This window comes from Lycorma delicatula, chromosome 3 (assembly GCF_047948215.1).
Source record: "Lycorma delicatula isolate Av1 chromosome 3, ASM4794821v1, whole genome shotgun sequence".
In the NCBI taxonomy this organism is placed as follows: Eukaryota; Metazoa; Arthropoda; class Insecta; order Hemiptera; family Fulgoridae; genus Lycorma; species Lycorma delicatula.
This window is the reverse complement of record NC_134457.1, coordinates 74,522,059-74,539,020: the sequence shown is the minus strand read 5'-3', so window position 1 is coordinate 74,539,020 and position 16,962 is coordinate 74,522,059. Positions and strand designations below refer to the sequence as shown.

The following is a 16,962-nucleotide window of genomic DNA, read 5'->3' as shown; positions in this document are numbered from 1 at the left end:
TTCATTAAAATGAAGAAAAAATTATGATACAAATATAATTGTTACATCCAAACTAATGAAATAGTTAATAGAAACTAATTAACAAAAGAAATTTTGTTAAAATTGATTTTAATTTTTTTTTTAATTTAATTCTTAATATGTGATATTTAACGTTTTTATAAAAATAAAGAAATTTATCTAATTCTTGTAAGCAATAAAAATTTAACAATTTTTTTATTTTAGTTCAGCTAAACAGTTACAACTAAATGACAGTTAAGGTCATGGTTTCTCTGATTTTTTTGTTCCCTTAATTCTTCATATTTTATTATAAAATAATATTTTTATCTATAAGCTGATGAAATAACATGAAAAATATAATATTCATAAATGTTTTGTATAGATCTGTTTTATTTTAAATGACTTCTTTACTGCATCTTTTGCTCTAAACCTAAACCATTAACTTTACTGTAATATAATAATATAATTTATTTATACAGAAGGTTGTTATTTTAGTTTTATTTGCACTTAAATAAATGATATATCTTCTTGAGGCTTTCTATTACTTGTTAGTGATTATTTTATTGTCAGTTATCTGTAAAAGTTATCACAATGAGATATAACTGCCAATGAAATTATACTGTTACCTGCTTATTTTTTAAAGTATATATTTTTTTGCAGTTGCACTGAATGTTTCCTTTTTATCATTTTTCTAATATAATTTTGTTTTGTTTTTAGGTTTAATGTTGATAATTCAATTTTGCATCCAGAGATAGCAGAATGGTAAGCTGTAAGAATCTGAATCATTAATACTAGTGGCCTATATGTATGTTATATGGTATGTTATATGTTAGTGGCCTATATGTATAAATTGAATGAATGGGTTGTAAATTTCAGTTTTTGTTCACATGCATATATTTTTTCTCTCCAGTAAGAGTAGGTTGACATCCAGTTAAAGTTGTTTAATGATCGATGAAACTTTTTTGTATATGAAAAAATTCCATACTCGATTTAGTTTTAAACCTTTGGAATAAATGACAGAGACGTTACTACTCTGCCCCAGACATTTTTATAAATAGTTGTATGTAATTAGTGAGCTGATTTGTTGTTTGATTCATCATAGAATATTTTAACTTAAATTTTAATATGTCTGATATCCAATAAAGAGAAATAAATTCTATTCACAGGTATCTATTACCATCATTTTAAAAGGAGAAATTTTATTTAAGATGATCTATTTCAGGAGTGGATAAGCATTTTATTTTGATCAATGAGTGCTGCATGGCAGTTTTTCATATATTATAAAAAAAACCACACCATAGTTTCATAGTATTAAATATGGAAATTCAAATTTATTTAATATGGTTGCATACATATTCTATGTTTTAATATGTAGCTTCATGTACGTATTCTATGTAGCTTAAGTGTTATGTAAATGATACTTACTTATGTAAATTATACTGTATAAGAAAGTATAATTAAGGGAAACAAAATAAAATATTTCAAAATTTTAATAATAAAAATAAAATATTATAAAAAATTAAATTATTGAAGACCTTTGGTCAAGGCACTCCATCAGTTGCAAACTTTACAAGTTTGTCACGAGGTAATTCAAACCCTTTCATTACTTCATCACGTCCATTTCTAACACCAATAACATTAGTTGTTTTGATAAGAGCTAAGAGCAGCTTGGTTTAACATTTCTTCCTTCACATTTATGCCTGCAAATACATAGCAGATAAAAGTGGCCAATGAGGAACATCCTGAAATATTTCTAGGTTCATCAAGAACTAAACTAAATTCTGTACAATTTTTCAAATCACACAAATTGTTTTCAACAGTTTTACTAATTGCACCTATATGATGCTTAGTTGTTCAGTGTGATGTAGTTACTTGTGTAATCAATTTATGCAGTTTTGTATTATCTGGATCCAAAACTTTTAACCTTTTCTTCCAAGTTTCTTTTAGTAAATTCTCCTCCATATGGACGTTTGGCATGAGAATATTACAACCTATCAAAAAGCTAGCATTGTTTGCTCTGTTATCTTTTTGCTACTAATATAAGACACATGCCCTTTTTTTTTTATGAAGACTAGATTGCAGGTTTCTCTGTTTGCAATTTTGAATCGAGTAGAAAAGTGGGTATGATTTACTTCGTATTTTCGTTTTTTTGATAATTTCAAAGGTCATGGTATAAAAAAATTAAAATATATTTAATTAACAAATCTGAAGTTGAAACAAGATGATTAAATTAATTTACCTGGCAGATGGCAGAAAAAAAAACATAAAATATGTATAAGAAAATATTAGTTAGTCAATTTAACAAGATTTAGTGAAATGTTCTAAAATAATAATAAAAAAAAGAATTTAAATTTTCATTTTGCCCACCGTTGACCTTTTCTAACGTTGTTGTAAAAAAATTGAATTAATTTATTCGCTGATACCACAAAGTTCCTTGGCTTTTTTGTGTTTAAGATTTAAAATTTATTAAAGAAACGAATTGTTTTCGATGGAAGTATGAATTAAGTTCGAAGCAATTTACATAATTTAAAAACAGTACGATAATTTCAGTTTGTACGTTGGCAACCATGGTTTAGTTCGTAGCTATTTTGATATGGGTTGTAGGTAATAAACAAAGTATTTTGTTTTTTTACGTTTTATTAATTTTTAAAATGTTTAAATATGGCTTTAAATTCATGAGTTTTTAAAAGATTTAAATATGGCTTTAAATTCAGTGTCAATTAGTAGACTTGTGATTTCAAAAACTGTGAATAATAAATTGTGTTTACCATTTGGTCTAACCTATAAAGTTTGCTCTCTTCCAAATATAGTTACATCTAGATTAAATCATAAGAAATCAAAAAGCGGTACCCTTGGGCAGTCTACACTTTTAATGCAGGATGGGTCCGATTTTCAAGAATTACCATTGATTGTTCGTAAAGTGACGAATAAAGATGATATCGTAAAGTTAGGTAATCGTGAAAATGATAGTGCGTCTAATGAACGCATTCATGAACAGTTTCTTGATATTGAAAAGCAGGCTGAAGCTCGTGAAATTGTTGATGGCTTTGATCGATGTTATTCACCGAAAGGAATTTTTGCACTTTTGGATGTTATTCCTTCAGATGAAGTCACACCGTACGTTGCATTGCATGCATTGCAGAAAATAATTATTCTTGAAAATAATAAAGAATTTCGTAATTCAGTGATGAATATCAATAAAAATGATGCAGATGTAGAAGAAGAAAAATCAAAAAATTTTACTCGCACTGCAGTACTTAATCAGTTAGTGGAAACAATTGCTACAAGTGATGATGCAAGTATTATTTTAAGTGGTTTGAAACTTGTGTGTAGAGATTTAGTGGGAGGAAGTGTCGAATCTTATAAGGAAAAGTTATGTAATGAAGTTCTATGTAGAGCATCAGATGGAAAGTTTAGTATAAACCAAATTTGTGAGGCTGTGAAAATATTTTCTATTTTAAAAAATAATGATATAGATAAATTGTGGGTTGGGATTGTTGAAAAAATCAATGAGATTAATGAAAAAAATATAATGGATGTTTTTAGGTGCTTACCTTGTCTTAAAAAAAGTAAGAAAGTTGTTTTGAATATACTAGAGAAAAAGGTAACATTATATTGGTGGAAAATATCTGGAAGAGATGTAGCTGAAATTATTTGTATTTTAAAAGAAAATACTGTTTCTATTAGAATACTTAATGTATTGGCCAGGTGGATTAATACAAATATTCATTCAGTAAATGAAGATGAACTTTTAAATATTGTTAATGGTTTCCGATCATTAGAATATTGTAGTGAAGGTATATACAAAGCACTTGAAAGGTATGTAAAAGCCAAAGGTGTTAAGATTGAAAATCAAACATTGGTAGCTAGCATAAGTGATTACTGCTATCATTTTCGTATTAGGTCTACACATGTACTGCAGGGTACATCTGAATATATAGTAGCCCATAATAAGTTATTGTCACCCATAACAATGAAGTCCATTTTTACAACATTTGGTTATTTAGATTATCATCCTCTTAATGGCCTCCAGTTTTGGAAAGTTTTTGAATCTATTTTTGAGGAAAAATTTATTCAGTTTCATCCTGAAGATGCATTGGATATGTTGTTGTCATGTGTTTATTTGGAAAAATATCCACTGAATTTTGTGAATAAAGTTTTTAATCCGTATTTCTTAGATAGACTTCATTCTTGTAAGACTAATGAGGTAGTTCAGGTGATGAGAAAAAAATTAAAAATTTTAGATTTTGCTATGGCTTTAGAATGTGATTCTTATCATGGACCTCTCTTACCCAAAGAAAATGTGGCTTCAAGTATATGGACAGATGGAAGGGCAAGACGGATTTTAAATTTTATGTCAATGAATTTAGCTCCTTTAATTGGAAGAATGAACAAAATGAGTTTTATGGTTGCATTGCCGCATGTGCCTCTGTGTGATTTGTATATAATAGATATGTTAGTACACCCTAGTAATGTAGGTATTGCTGTGAATCTTTTAAAAGAGAAAGATTTATGCACTGCTGTATTAATAGTATTACCAGAACATTATTGTAATGATGGTCAAAAGTTGATTGGTCCCCAAATAATGAGAAAGAGACACTATAGGAGACTTGGACTTAAGGTTGTTACTTTAGATTACGCTCTTTTGTCAAAGCTTAAAGTTCATTCTGCAGAGTTAAATGAATATTTAAGGGATAGATTTAAAAATGCTGAGTTGTCTTTATAATCCTTATTTGTAGATTATGAATATAGTTTTATTGAAGTTTGTGATATTTGACTGAAGATAGAATTATTAACTGAAGTTTTACGTGTCTGTTAAATGATATTTAAATTAAAAAAATAAACGTTTGTGCTGATGGTTTTTATTTTTTACGTATCACCAACCTGAATCAGAAACATTTGCCTTGAGTTTCTTTTATGTTATTTATTTTTTTATTATACTTTTTTTTTGTTAGGCTACATTATATAAATTGTTAGCCTGAAAACTTATTTGTAAATAAAATTTTAATTTTTTACCAAAATAAACAGTAACTACTTCATTTAAATACAAGATTTAGATACATTACTCATTATTATATTGTTCTATACCTTGCGTATGATATGAGTACTTGGTGGTTGAGAACTTAATAAAAATAAATTTCAGGTCGACATAGTTTACTAATGTAAAATGTTATCTTGCCATATTAACTTTGTTATATTGATCAATATAAAACTGTTATAAAAAAGTTGACAGTAATTTTTTATGTTTATTCAATAAGAATCTATCATGTAGGAACATAACCAACAACAAAATAAATGTTAAATTTATAATATTTTAAGATAATAAACTAACTGAACTAGAAGACTTTGCTTATTGAGTGAAGAAAAAAGAAAGATAGGTTTTTATCATGGATAGGCATTTAGCCACATTTGTAAATAAAAAATAAACCCATTGGTTATAATTTACATGCATTGTCACTATATAGCAATCACTCTTTGGATTAAAATATGAGGAATGAGATAGTTTTTTCTGGTTAGATAGGATTAAGTGATAACAATTTTTTGAGAATATTTTTAAAATATTGAATTCGTTTTTCCGATGAGGGACCCTTTTTAGAAACAGTCTGGCTCTTTATTTTTAGGTGATGCTAATTTTCTTTGTGTAAGGGCTGTTTGCATTTGCTGCTTTCATCCTCAGAAATTAAGTCTGCTTTGAAGTATAAAAGAGAGCTAAAAAATTACTGAGTGATTTTGACGTTTTTTGGAACAAAAAATATGTTTTTGTTTTACTGGGATTTTTTTTAGATGGATATTATTCCTTAAAAATGTTTAACTAACAACATAATCAATCCTGTCAAGAAACTTTGTGGGTATTTCTGTGACGGGTTGTAGCCGTGGTACAATATTTCAATATTTTGAAAATAGTAATAGTGATAAGTTTTTTGGGTACTTACGTATTAACGCCACCGTAGTTACAGCTTTATTTAAAAACAAAGTAGTCAATTGGATTTCGGTGGAAAATGAACAGTCGCTTTATTAATTTTAATAAATGATTATTTATATTTATTTATTTTATAAATATAATTTAACCAACCTACGCTCGCTTCGCTCGCTAACCTTGACTAATTAACACCGTAATTTTTTGAGTATTTATTTAATAAATTCAGTAATTATTGCAATTATTTATTATTTAAATAATCAAAACACTCCTGTTAATTAGTCAAGGTTAGCAAGCGTAGGTTAAGTTAGGTTAAATTATATTTATAAAATAAAGAAATAAATATAAATAACCATTTATTAAAATTAATAAAGAGACTGTTCATTTTCCACCGAAATCCGATTGACTACTTTGTTTTTAAATAAAGCTGTAGCTGCGGTGGTGTTAATACATAAGTACCGTTTTTTGTTAATATTTGAGAAACATATATATGTATATATATATATATATATATATATTACATACAGATGTTTTCATTGTTGGATTATATATTCAGTTAATTCTTAAATTTTCTGCAAGTGTTATAAGCATATAACTTATCAAAAAGGGGATATTATTATGTAATATAAAAAATACTTTAAAAATCCTCCAGTATTTTTTACCTCATAAAAATGCCTTTGTATTTTTTAATACATATGCAGATAATATAAATCATAATTTGAAATTCTGTATTTCTTTTTATACTAGTATCCTCTACAAAATAAATAAATGTGGAAATATTATGTTAGTAAGTTTTTAAATAGTAAAAGCAACTATTTTAATTTTTCACTCCATGACAGCTAATAAGCTAAGACAAAATTATTTTACTTAAATTTTAAGTCGTAAACAGACACCTTATTTTTCAAATATGACTTAAAATAGTCAATTTGTTGTGTAAAAAATTTGAATGTGAACCTTTGCTCTAAATAATTTTGTACTAGTTTTTATCTGCTTCACTGCTTTTTATTAATAGCAAACATTTTGCCCAAATAGTTATTACTCTTATGCCATTAAACCAGTGATGTTTGACAAAAACTTGTAATACTACATAAATTTAATTATTAAAAAATAAATGCTAGATATCAAAAAGTACAAAATAAAAATTTTAAACATACAAGGTTTAAATTTTATTTATCATTTTTTTCTTGTATCGATTGAAGTGCTTACCAAAATATTAGAACAGTATTTTTGTTTACAGACCTTTTAGGTCATTAGGAGTGGATAACTATGCTATTACCTGGATAAAGATAGGAAATTCCCAGTATTTACCTGGAATTATCAAGGAGCATTTACCTTGATCAGAGCAGAGTCTCAAAATCTAAATTAATAAACGAGTCAATCCATTTGAAGTGCCCCAAAAAACAAGCTGGTTGCTTGACCAATTAAAAAAAATTAAACTTACCCACTTGTTTCCTACATGTTTGAGGACCTTAAAACTATTTTTTTTTTTTTTTAATTTTTTATTTAAGCAGTTTACTTGTGACAGCAATTTTTGTTACAGTGTGCACACCTATTTTTGTGATTGTAACAAAAAATTTACGAAAAAAATCATAATTAAAAAACTACTGGTCTGTGAAGAATGAAACAAAAAGCAGTTTAATCATATTTTCTCAAGGTAAAAGCTTGGTCTAGTGGTTTATTTACTTATCTATCTTCTTTCTATGAGAAAATTACCAATAAAGTTGAACATGAAAAACTGTGAAATTTCACTTTTGGCAATTTTTTTCAAGAAGCAGGGATGGCATACACAGTTTGAATTATTTTTTATATGTAGGTATACGTTAGTATTTACCCCAAAATTTTTATGAGTAACACTAGTGGGGCTGGTGGTAGAAATCTCATATCTGTACAAGTTGCAGTATTTTTGTAGATGTTTATGGCAAATAAAATGTTTCTTGTGTATTGTACTAATAAAAAGTTATAACCTCTCAAAATTCATAAAAATATCTGTTAAAAGCAATACAATTTGACTCACTAAATAAGTGCTTCAAGGGGGTTTCTTGTCTTCTTTGCACTTTACATTTTTTTATGTTTAGCCCCTATGTTGTTGAAGTTGACGTTTTAAATATTTTTAAAATAGCTTTTTCTAAATTATTAATAAGTCATAATTTAATGATAACTTAACCAATACTACTAACCTAATACAATTTCGATTCAAAAATGCTTTTAAAATTTACCCAAAATGATTCCAATGTGTAGCCTACATCTTTTTTCAAGAATTCATTTTTATTTTTGTAAATGCTATCAAAAAAAAAATTGTTGCAAAATTTTAATTATTCTTCCATGAAATACTCCTGTTTTTGTAGCAATGAAAGTTTATTATTTAGTGTGGTTAACCAACAGCTATGATATCTTCTGATAATTTTCTTGAAATTGTGCGAGAATGATCCATCACTGTAGTTAGTTCAAAAGTGATTTCAACTTTCTCAGGACTTTGCAAATCTATACCCACACTTTGTCTTCTTGAGACTTGAAATTATGTATGTGGTCCAGCTGGGTGGAAAAAATGAATCTGCATATCATTTTCAAGGCTAATATCTACCACAGATCGTCATACACACAAGCAATAGAGTCTTTTTTCTTAAGTGAAAGTGGTACAATACTTGACACAGGATGTTCTTCATAGTCCTTGGAGCCTGAAGTAAAGTTACATCTTACAATGCCTTATGACACAGGATCATACTTGTGGTAGCTTCCAGTACCTTAATTCTTAATTAATTTGATAGTGGTGATATACCCATAGTGCTACAAGTAGCATCCAATTGTTCAATATTGTGATGTGGGGCAATGTATTGCTCTTGGTCTTTGCATTTATATAGTTCTTTGCTCTGCTGAAAAAAAATACTTTTGAAACATTCAGCACAAAGAGACTTTCCAGAAACTAAATTTAAATTTGGAAAAATGTATTCTTTAAGAGCTTGCTCTAATGTTATTTGTCTTAAGTTCTTCTTAACTGTGTTTTTTTCATCAGTTCTCAAATGGTCACAACAGAACTATCCATTCAGGTGACTGAATTTTGACAAAAACCGTTTTTCATGATATTTACAAACACCAGTGACATCTGAAGTAACACGAAAAAAAATAAGTTGATTGTTTTCATCACTAAATTCACAAATTTTAATGAGTTCTTTTTGCACTGTAGCATACACTGTTTTATGACACTCTTCATTCACATAAATTCCTATGGTACATTGTTCTTCCGCTGTTTTATGTGAACTTAGTGAAAATAATGTAAAAATTTAACTGATTTTAAAATTTGAATTATAATATTATTAACCCCTTAGGCTGGTATTTAAATGCCCCAGTTTCTATGGTTCAAGCGGTATTTAAATTTACAGCTGAACAGATTTTCAAACAATGTTACAAAAATTGATATCTCAAAAGTTATTCAAAATAAATAATGAGATTTTCAGAGTTGCTCACCAATGAAGTTGAGATGCTCCCAGTGTGTAATTATCCATTTAAGGTTATACAGTACATCTGAGAACACTATATTTATTCATAATATTCACTTCACTAATCCACTTTTTATATAATATGAAAAAATATATATATTGTACATAAAGATGAACTATTTACAGGGTATCTTTGGAGCAGCTCAATACAAATTTATGTTGGTGTGGTATTTTTTGAAGCAATATTCAAAGCAGAGTCCCACATCACAATCTGGGCACCAGAATATTGTTTATTTCATATTTTTCTTTTGAATTTTGCACACAGCACATCTCTGAGGTTTTTTCTTTTTTCCTGTGGAGGGAATCTTTTCTATGAAGTGCCTTTCTATTTGTTTTGCAGGTAGTGGTGTCAAGGTAGGACGGCCTGGAGGTTTAGCAGATGGAATCTGTGGTTTGTGTGTTGGATCAAAGCTTTGATTAGGTCCAGTCTGAAACCTCAATAATCTTGCCACTCATCAAAGAACGCAAAGGCCTGGCCACCTTTCAGGGTCACTGCATTACACTCTACTTTGAAATGCAACAATACTATCAAATTTTACACTATTGAAATGAAAAATGAAAGTTAAGATACCTTCAAAGATTATAAAACTAGAGAAAACTCTCAATACAAGCAACTATGCATTCCTAATAAGTAATATACAGACATCAAAAGATGGCATGAGCACCAAGGATTAGGATTAGATATTTATAATGAATAATATTTCAGTAAGTGAAGATGAGTTAAATCATAGATGGCAGTATAAGTGTATGCTTCTGGCAACCATCTGTGAAGGAATATCTGACTACAAATCCACAGAGTACGTGAGTGCAGATATTACAACTCTGTACAGAACGTATAGGTGTATGTTGCGTCACCGTAAGGAAAGGAAAATGACCGATGTACATGTATACGTTAGCCGTGCAGTGAGGTTAAATAAAACTTATTTATATAATAAACACTTCCAAACATAGATTGAAGTTTGAGGCACTGTAAAGATGTGAACAGGTCACTGACTAATATCAGACTGACCAGTCTGTAACTGCAAAACTAAAATAATGCAATAAGCATAAAATGAGCCTGTTGCAACATGAATTTTTCTGACTGATGGAAATTACTACAAGCGCCTTTTGAAGCATGAACACTGCAGTTGAATGGTTCAAACAAGTCTATTTCAACTTTAGTAATAAATATAAAAATATTAATTAAACTGCCAAGAAGACATGAAACCCCCTTGGAGCACTTATTTAGTGAGTCGAAATGGTATTGCTTTTAATAGGTTTTTCATGATTTCTGACAGGTTATAACCTTTTTTTTTAGTACAATACACAAGAAACATTTTTATTTGCTATAAACAACTACAAAAACTCTTTAAGTTGTGAAAATTTGAGATTTTTATCATCATCCCCATCATAGACATTTGAACCCAAAATTTGATTTTTTTATTTATTTAGGGGTAAGTATATCACTATTAATATTATTTATAGTAAAACTACTAACATATACGTACTTATAAAAAAAATATATATATATATTTAAGTTCATGATATGCGTAGAAAACATTAATTGTAAGTTTCAATTTTTTTTTAATTGGTCAAGTAACCACCCTTGGATCACTTCAAATGGATTGACCCAAACAAAAAATATAGGATAAAATTTGTACTGATTATAAAAATAATAAATATATGAATTAGTAGCCAACATGAAGATTAATAAAATTAATAATTAATCATATAATAAAATAACATTGTAAAAGTCATTTAATTAAATTATTTTAGTATATGTTATTTAAACACGTAAAATTAGGCTGCAGAAAGTTCAGATAGGATGTTTACTGCTAAAGTGTTGCACATTCACTACTCTGAAAACAAGAAAAACTCATAGAATATAATTTGCAGTTTAAGATTGAAAATATCAAACATCTCTTCATTCAATCCACGTAAAAAGATTACAAGTTATTCATTGATTAACATGTATTACAAAAGTGTACCAAATTCAGCAGCAGAGCATTTTGATATGGGGTAAGGTTTTTCTATTAATATAAAATTATTAGTAATTTGACCCATTCTTGTGAATTTTCTCCATGGATAGAAAAAAAATCATGAACAGTTCACAAAAAAACCGCTTGAAGTGATGTCATTTAGGAAGGAGAAAATGTAAGTATTGAAAAAATACAGATATTGAATTTGGAATAAGTTTCCTGTAGTGAAAAAAAAATTTTTCACATTATTTAACTCTTTTTGTGAAATTTTGCTTTCAGTAGATTTTTGTGATTCAAATGATTTTTTGGATGTACTATAACATGTTTCTTAAGTGGGTTCCTGAAAAATGTTTAAACAGAAAGTCTTACCACATTTCATATTGAGAAAAAAAGGATAATTATTTTGTTATAAAATATAAGTTTAATATATTTAAAAAAACATATATATTATTAAAGAATCCTTTCAGACTTCGCAGTTGTGTTTAAGAGTGCTGTTTTTAGGAATTCTAATAATAATTATGCTTCAAAAATATTTTCAGAATATTTAACTCATTTCTTATTGATTTTTATTATATGGGATTTATAATAAATATTTATGGAAACCCTTTAATTGAAATTCTTAGATGAAATATTTTACATATTGCTTGTGAATTGTTTTTATAGTTGGATAGAAACCAGTGAATTGAAAAATTAATTAGATAAAAAGATAAGTTTTTTGTAATACCAAAATGTATCCAACATTTTCTATTAGTAAAACTTTATCATAATTGTGAAAGATTTATTTGAATATTTATATAAAAATTATTGGTAACTTAATTTTAAAATAAATTGCATCTTTTACAAAATGATGGTTGCATACCTAAAATGTCTCTAAGAGGGAAAATACCATCTTGGGAATTGAAGGTATAATTTTCTATAGATCATTGACGTTAACACTTATGGAAAGAGTTTTATTGCTTGCTTTTTATTTTATTGTTTATGGTTAATGACCAAAGTATTTGGCCTCTTGAAACATGAAATGGAAAAAACTGATTTTAATTGTTAAACATTCTTCAGCTACAAAACAAATCTAAAAAGAAGAATATGAAGAAAAAAATTGTTTATACTGAATAATAAGCTTTATTAAATTAACATAAGCAAATTTTCAAAAATTGATTCTAAATTAATCAGTTTGTATATGAGAAACTTAGAGAAATAGAGAAATTAAATAATTGTATTGTTTTATTGGAAAATATATCTTAAAAACTTTTAAAAAATGTTTGTTCATTGTTGGATGAATTTTGAAAAAGTAATCTTTACCTTTCTACATCAGCAAGGAATTTTGTGCTTAATTGTCTAAACTTGACCCAGTTTTATTTTGTAGTTTAAACAGTAACTCATGTAAACATCTAGCATTATTCTAAATGTAACATTTTTTTTAACAGTTAGTCAGATTTTGATCAGACGATTCATTATAATTCTTCTAAATTATGTGTCACAATTGTATAATTCAGGATTTTTTAAAAATTTTGTTATAATTGATAATCGACAACTTTATTGTAGTTAAGTGTTTTTTTTTTATTCAAGGTAATGTAAATGAACCCCAACTCTAAAATCAGAAAAAACCACCCAATAACTTTATCTTCTTGTGTAGTAAACTAAAATAAATGTATTCTAATTTAGTGGAGATGCCTATGTTGATCCTTCCTTTTGATTTCCCAGTACTTCAGTTTGAAGGAGCTGAAATATAATTAAAAGTGTTTGAAAGAAATTACTGTTTTGATAATGCATTTTGATAAAATAAATTATTTTATTTTGGCTTAAGTACAGAAATTAAAAGTTTTCTGTTAACGGTGCAGTTAAAAAGCATTGAAAATGAGATTTTTTTGTACTCTTCTGTACGTAGGTAAGAAGTGGATTGTGATTTTTTTCTGATTAGGTAATTATTGGTTACAGTAGAATTACTATATAACAGTGTTAATGAAAATAAAAACTAAATCCTACGCATTTATCTAAATTTTTTTCATTTATTTTTAGGTAGAAATTTAAAAAAGATTGGTATTAATCCAAAAAAATATACATTTGTAACGATTTCATGAGAATTATTGTACTATAATTCATGAAATAAATTAAAAATTTGAGTTGAGCTCTGACAGTATTGCAGCTTCTTCATTTTCTGTCAGAATAAACCTGTTTACTAGAATTTATAATTGAACTAATTAGATTTAGTATTTCATGTTTGAGTGTGGAATTCTTTATTACATACCTTTTTTGATCTTATAATGTTAGAAGTTATTATAAATATCAACTCATTCATTGTTATCATCTTGATGATGCAACTGTAGTAAGACAATTGCAATGAATTAGAAGACAATTTTGTAGTGGATTAAAAATTCTGTTTTATATAAACCAATAATTGAATGGATTGTATTTACTTTAAATTTGGATAAAACTGTTGTACCAGCTACATTACTAATTGTATTGATAGTATTTTCATTTATGATAATTGTTTATTTCTGTATCCTATTTTGTAAAAAATTTTTTGAATCTTGTTAAATTGATTAAGTTTATGGGATGATCAGTTGATTTCATTTGTAACAAGACCAGTTCATGTTGTTTTAATTTGAAGCATATTAACTATTAAGTTTGGCAACATTATTATATATTTATGATGTCTATTTGTTACCTTTCATAAAATTACTAATTCTGTATTTTAGTTCTTATGCTTTATTTTAGGACTGGTTGAAAAAGTCAGGATTTGTTTTAAAAATACAAAATGATGTTAGATCTTTGTTTGGATCTTAATTATTAAGCATATAAAAATGTTCTTGATGTTTATTTATCTTCTAGTTATAACACACTCACAGTAAATTTCAATTATGTTTTATATATTTGATTATATTAATGCATCAGTTTCTATTTGTAATAAACTAACAGTATAAAAGATGTTAGAATTTATTTAAAATTAAAGTAAAAGCTTTCTATTTATAAAACTGTATTATTCTATAGATAAATTTTTAAATAATGCTAATTAGATAAACCTAAATTTTTTGTATTTGTGTTTAATGTATGCTTAAATTAATTAATATGCATTCAATTAAAATTTAAAAATTTTCTTTTTATTATGCTTAGTTTGTATTTATTATTTAATACCTTTGCATAGTCATATCAATATTATTTTTGTGTATTAATTTTGACTACAACCACTTATCTCTTTTATTTATAATCCTGGAATGATCCAGGCACCTAGAACAACAATTCCATGGAATTGTAAAATAATCCTTATAATGAATAAATATGCTGTAAAATGAATAAAATACATGTTTATGAAATATAGAAAGTAATTAGTAAAATCATGTTCTTGCTATTAAATAATTGTACATTATATATATATATATATATATATATATGTATGCATGTATGTATGTATGTATGTATGTATATTTCATGGTTTTTCAGTCGTGTAATAAAAACACCAGAGGAAATAGAAGTCATACGCTATACAAATAAAATAAGTTCTGAGGCACACAAAGTTGTAATGCAAAAGATACACCCAGGTATGTATGAATACCAAGGAGAGGCCATCTTCCTGGAATATTGTTATTATGTTGGAGGGGCACGAAGTGAAGCATATACGTGTATATGTGGTTCTGGTGAAAATGCTGCTATTTTGCATTATGGACATGCAGGTGCTCCAAATGATAAGCGAATTGAAGATGGAGATTTATGGTATGACATTACTTTTTTAAAATTCTTTTTTGAAAGTTTACTGAGATATCAAATTTTTTTTTATTCCATTTATATTTAAATGATTTGTTTTGAGTGTTAAAGTCACTCTGCTGTATACACTGTTATTTAAGTTACAATTTTAATATTTTTATATTATTTATTTTTGTTAAATTAATTTTTTAATTTCTTTCCTTTTTTTATTATATTATATTTTTATTATGTTCATTAAGTACTTTGTAGAGATCTTTGCCTCTTCAGAATGGAATTTTTTTATAAAGAAATAATTAAAAATTGTCAATCTTGATCATTGAAATAAAATTAATTATTCTGCTGCTATTAAAATGATAGCAGCTGGAACGGAATTCAAATTTATTTGAATGCTACGTACTATTAGGATACACAAGTTGTCAAAAATTTAATATTTTCAGCAAAAAAATTAATTATTCTTTTCTAGTTGTGATTCAGTTAGTCTGTTATTCTTTGTAAACACTGTAGGCTACTTCAGTATTTTCTGTTTCACTCTTTTATTTATTTTATTTTCTTTTTCTATTATTAAAAAAATAAGTTATTTTAATTGAATTATAATGAAAAATATATAATACATACATTTTAAAACTATTTTCTAATTCATATTTTTTTTTTTTTGTGTTTTGTGTACAATAACTTCTTATTTTGAGTAAATAGAATTTTTGTAACCCTAATATCAGTTGGTATGAATTAATGATATTATACTTCATTACAAAATTTTTCTGCTTTTTACCTTAAAATAAAATTTTAATTGCTCTTTATCTGTCCATTTAGCTTATTTGATATGGGTTGCAAATATGCTGGGTATACTTCCGATATTACTGTAACTTTCCCTGCAAGTGGGAAGTTTACTGAAGATCAGAAAGCCATTTACAATGCTGTTTTGATTGCTAGAACTGCTGTTATTGAAAATATGAAGCCAGGTAAATTGAGGTGGTTTTATTATTGCTTTTAAGTAGCTACTCATAAAATTATATTGAAAACTTTGAAGAAATTTGAATTGGATTTTTTTTATTTTGTTACTTATTGTGTTTATTCTGTTATTATGTGTTTGCTCTGTTTATAAAACTGGCTTTTTATCCAAAATTTCTTGTTGAAATTCAGCTAATAGTAGTGTTAATTCAGCAACTAGTTTTAATTCAATACATCATTGTTCACTTAATGAAAATGTAATCTTATGACATAAAGAAAAACTATTCTTTGTTGGACATATATATTTTTACTTTACTGGCATGATAGCACTAGAGCTATGCTGCAGAAAGGAAAGTATGATAATCAGTCAAAAAAGATTGTGGGTTTTTAACATTTTTCAATGTTTTATGACCCAGGGACCCCCCAAAAAATGGGGGTAATATTCATATGTACGTGTGTTTGAAGCCTAATAAATTTTACCTGTATAAACTGATTTTGTACAGAAACTCATGTATGTGGGGCAGTTGTTGGTAAAATTTTGAGGTCAGTATCTCCAGGGAGCGGGGTAGGTAGTTTCTTTTGGGTCAATTTTCTGAAAAAATTCAAACATATATTAAGTTCAGTACATGTGTTCATGCTTATCTTACCATTCTTAAATAACATTTTGCTCCCCTTTCCCCCAAAATCTTTATCTATTGGATATTTTTTAACCAGTTTATTTTTTGTCTCCTAAGAAGTAGTGCAAACAACCTCAAAAAATAATTTGGGGATAATATTTGGAATAGAGGAACTGATCAAAGTTTTTAAATATTGATTTTTTAAATTAATTTTTTTTAGTTAATTTTAACTTATAATAATATTATAATAAAATTTAATCATAATTCACCTATCACTCCCAAAAAAGAAATCTTAACTTTTCATTACTTGTAGATTTTTTTAAGGAAATTTT

General features: G+C 26.9%; 1 protein-coding gene across 3 annotated transcripts in view; it reads left to right on the top strand.

Moving 5' to 3' along the window:
- Window positions 1–16,962, top strand: part of Dip-C (dipeptidase C) — a 602,611-nt gene that overhangs the window by 569,635 nt on the left and 16,014 nt on the right. The window contains exons 6-8 of one of the 3 annotated variants that reach the window (XM_075360005.1): window positions 715–759; window positions 14,805–15,074; window positions 15,876–16,024. In XM_075360005.1, the coding sequence (XP_075216120.1) occupies window positions 715–759; window positions 14,805–15,074; window positions 15,876–16,024 (464 nt within the window). Of the gene's footprint in view, window positions 1–714; window positions 760–2,580; window positions 3,817–14,804; window positions 15,075–15,875; window positions 16,025–16,962 lie in introns of those variants that run through there. The other 2 variants (XM_075360004.1, XM_075360003.1) reach the window with 2 other exon arrangements.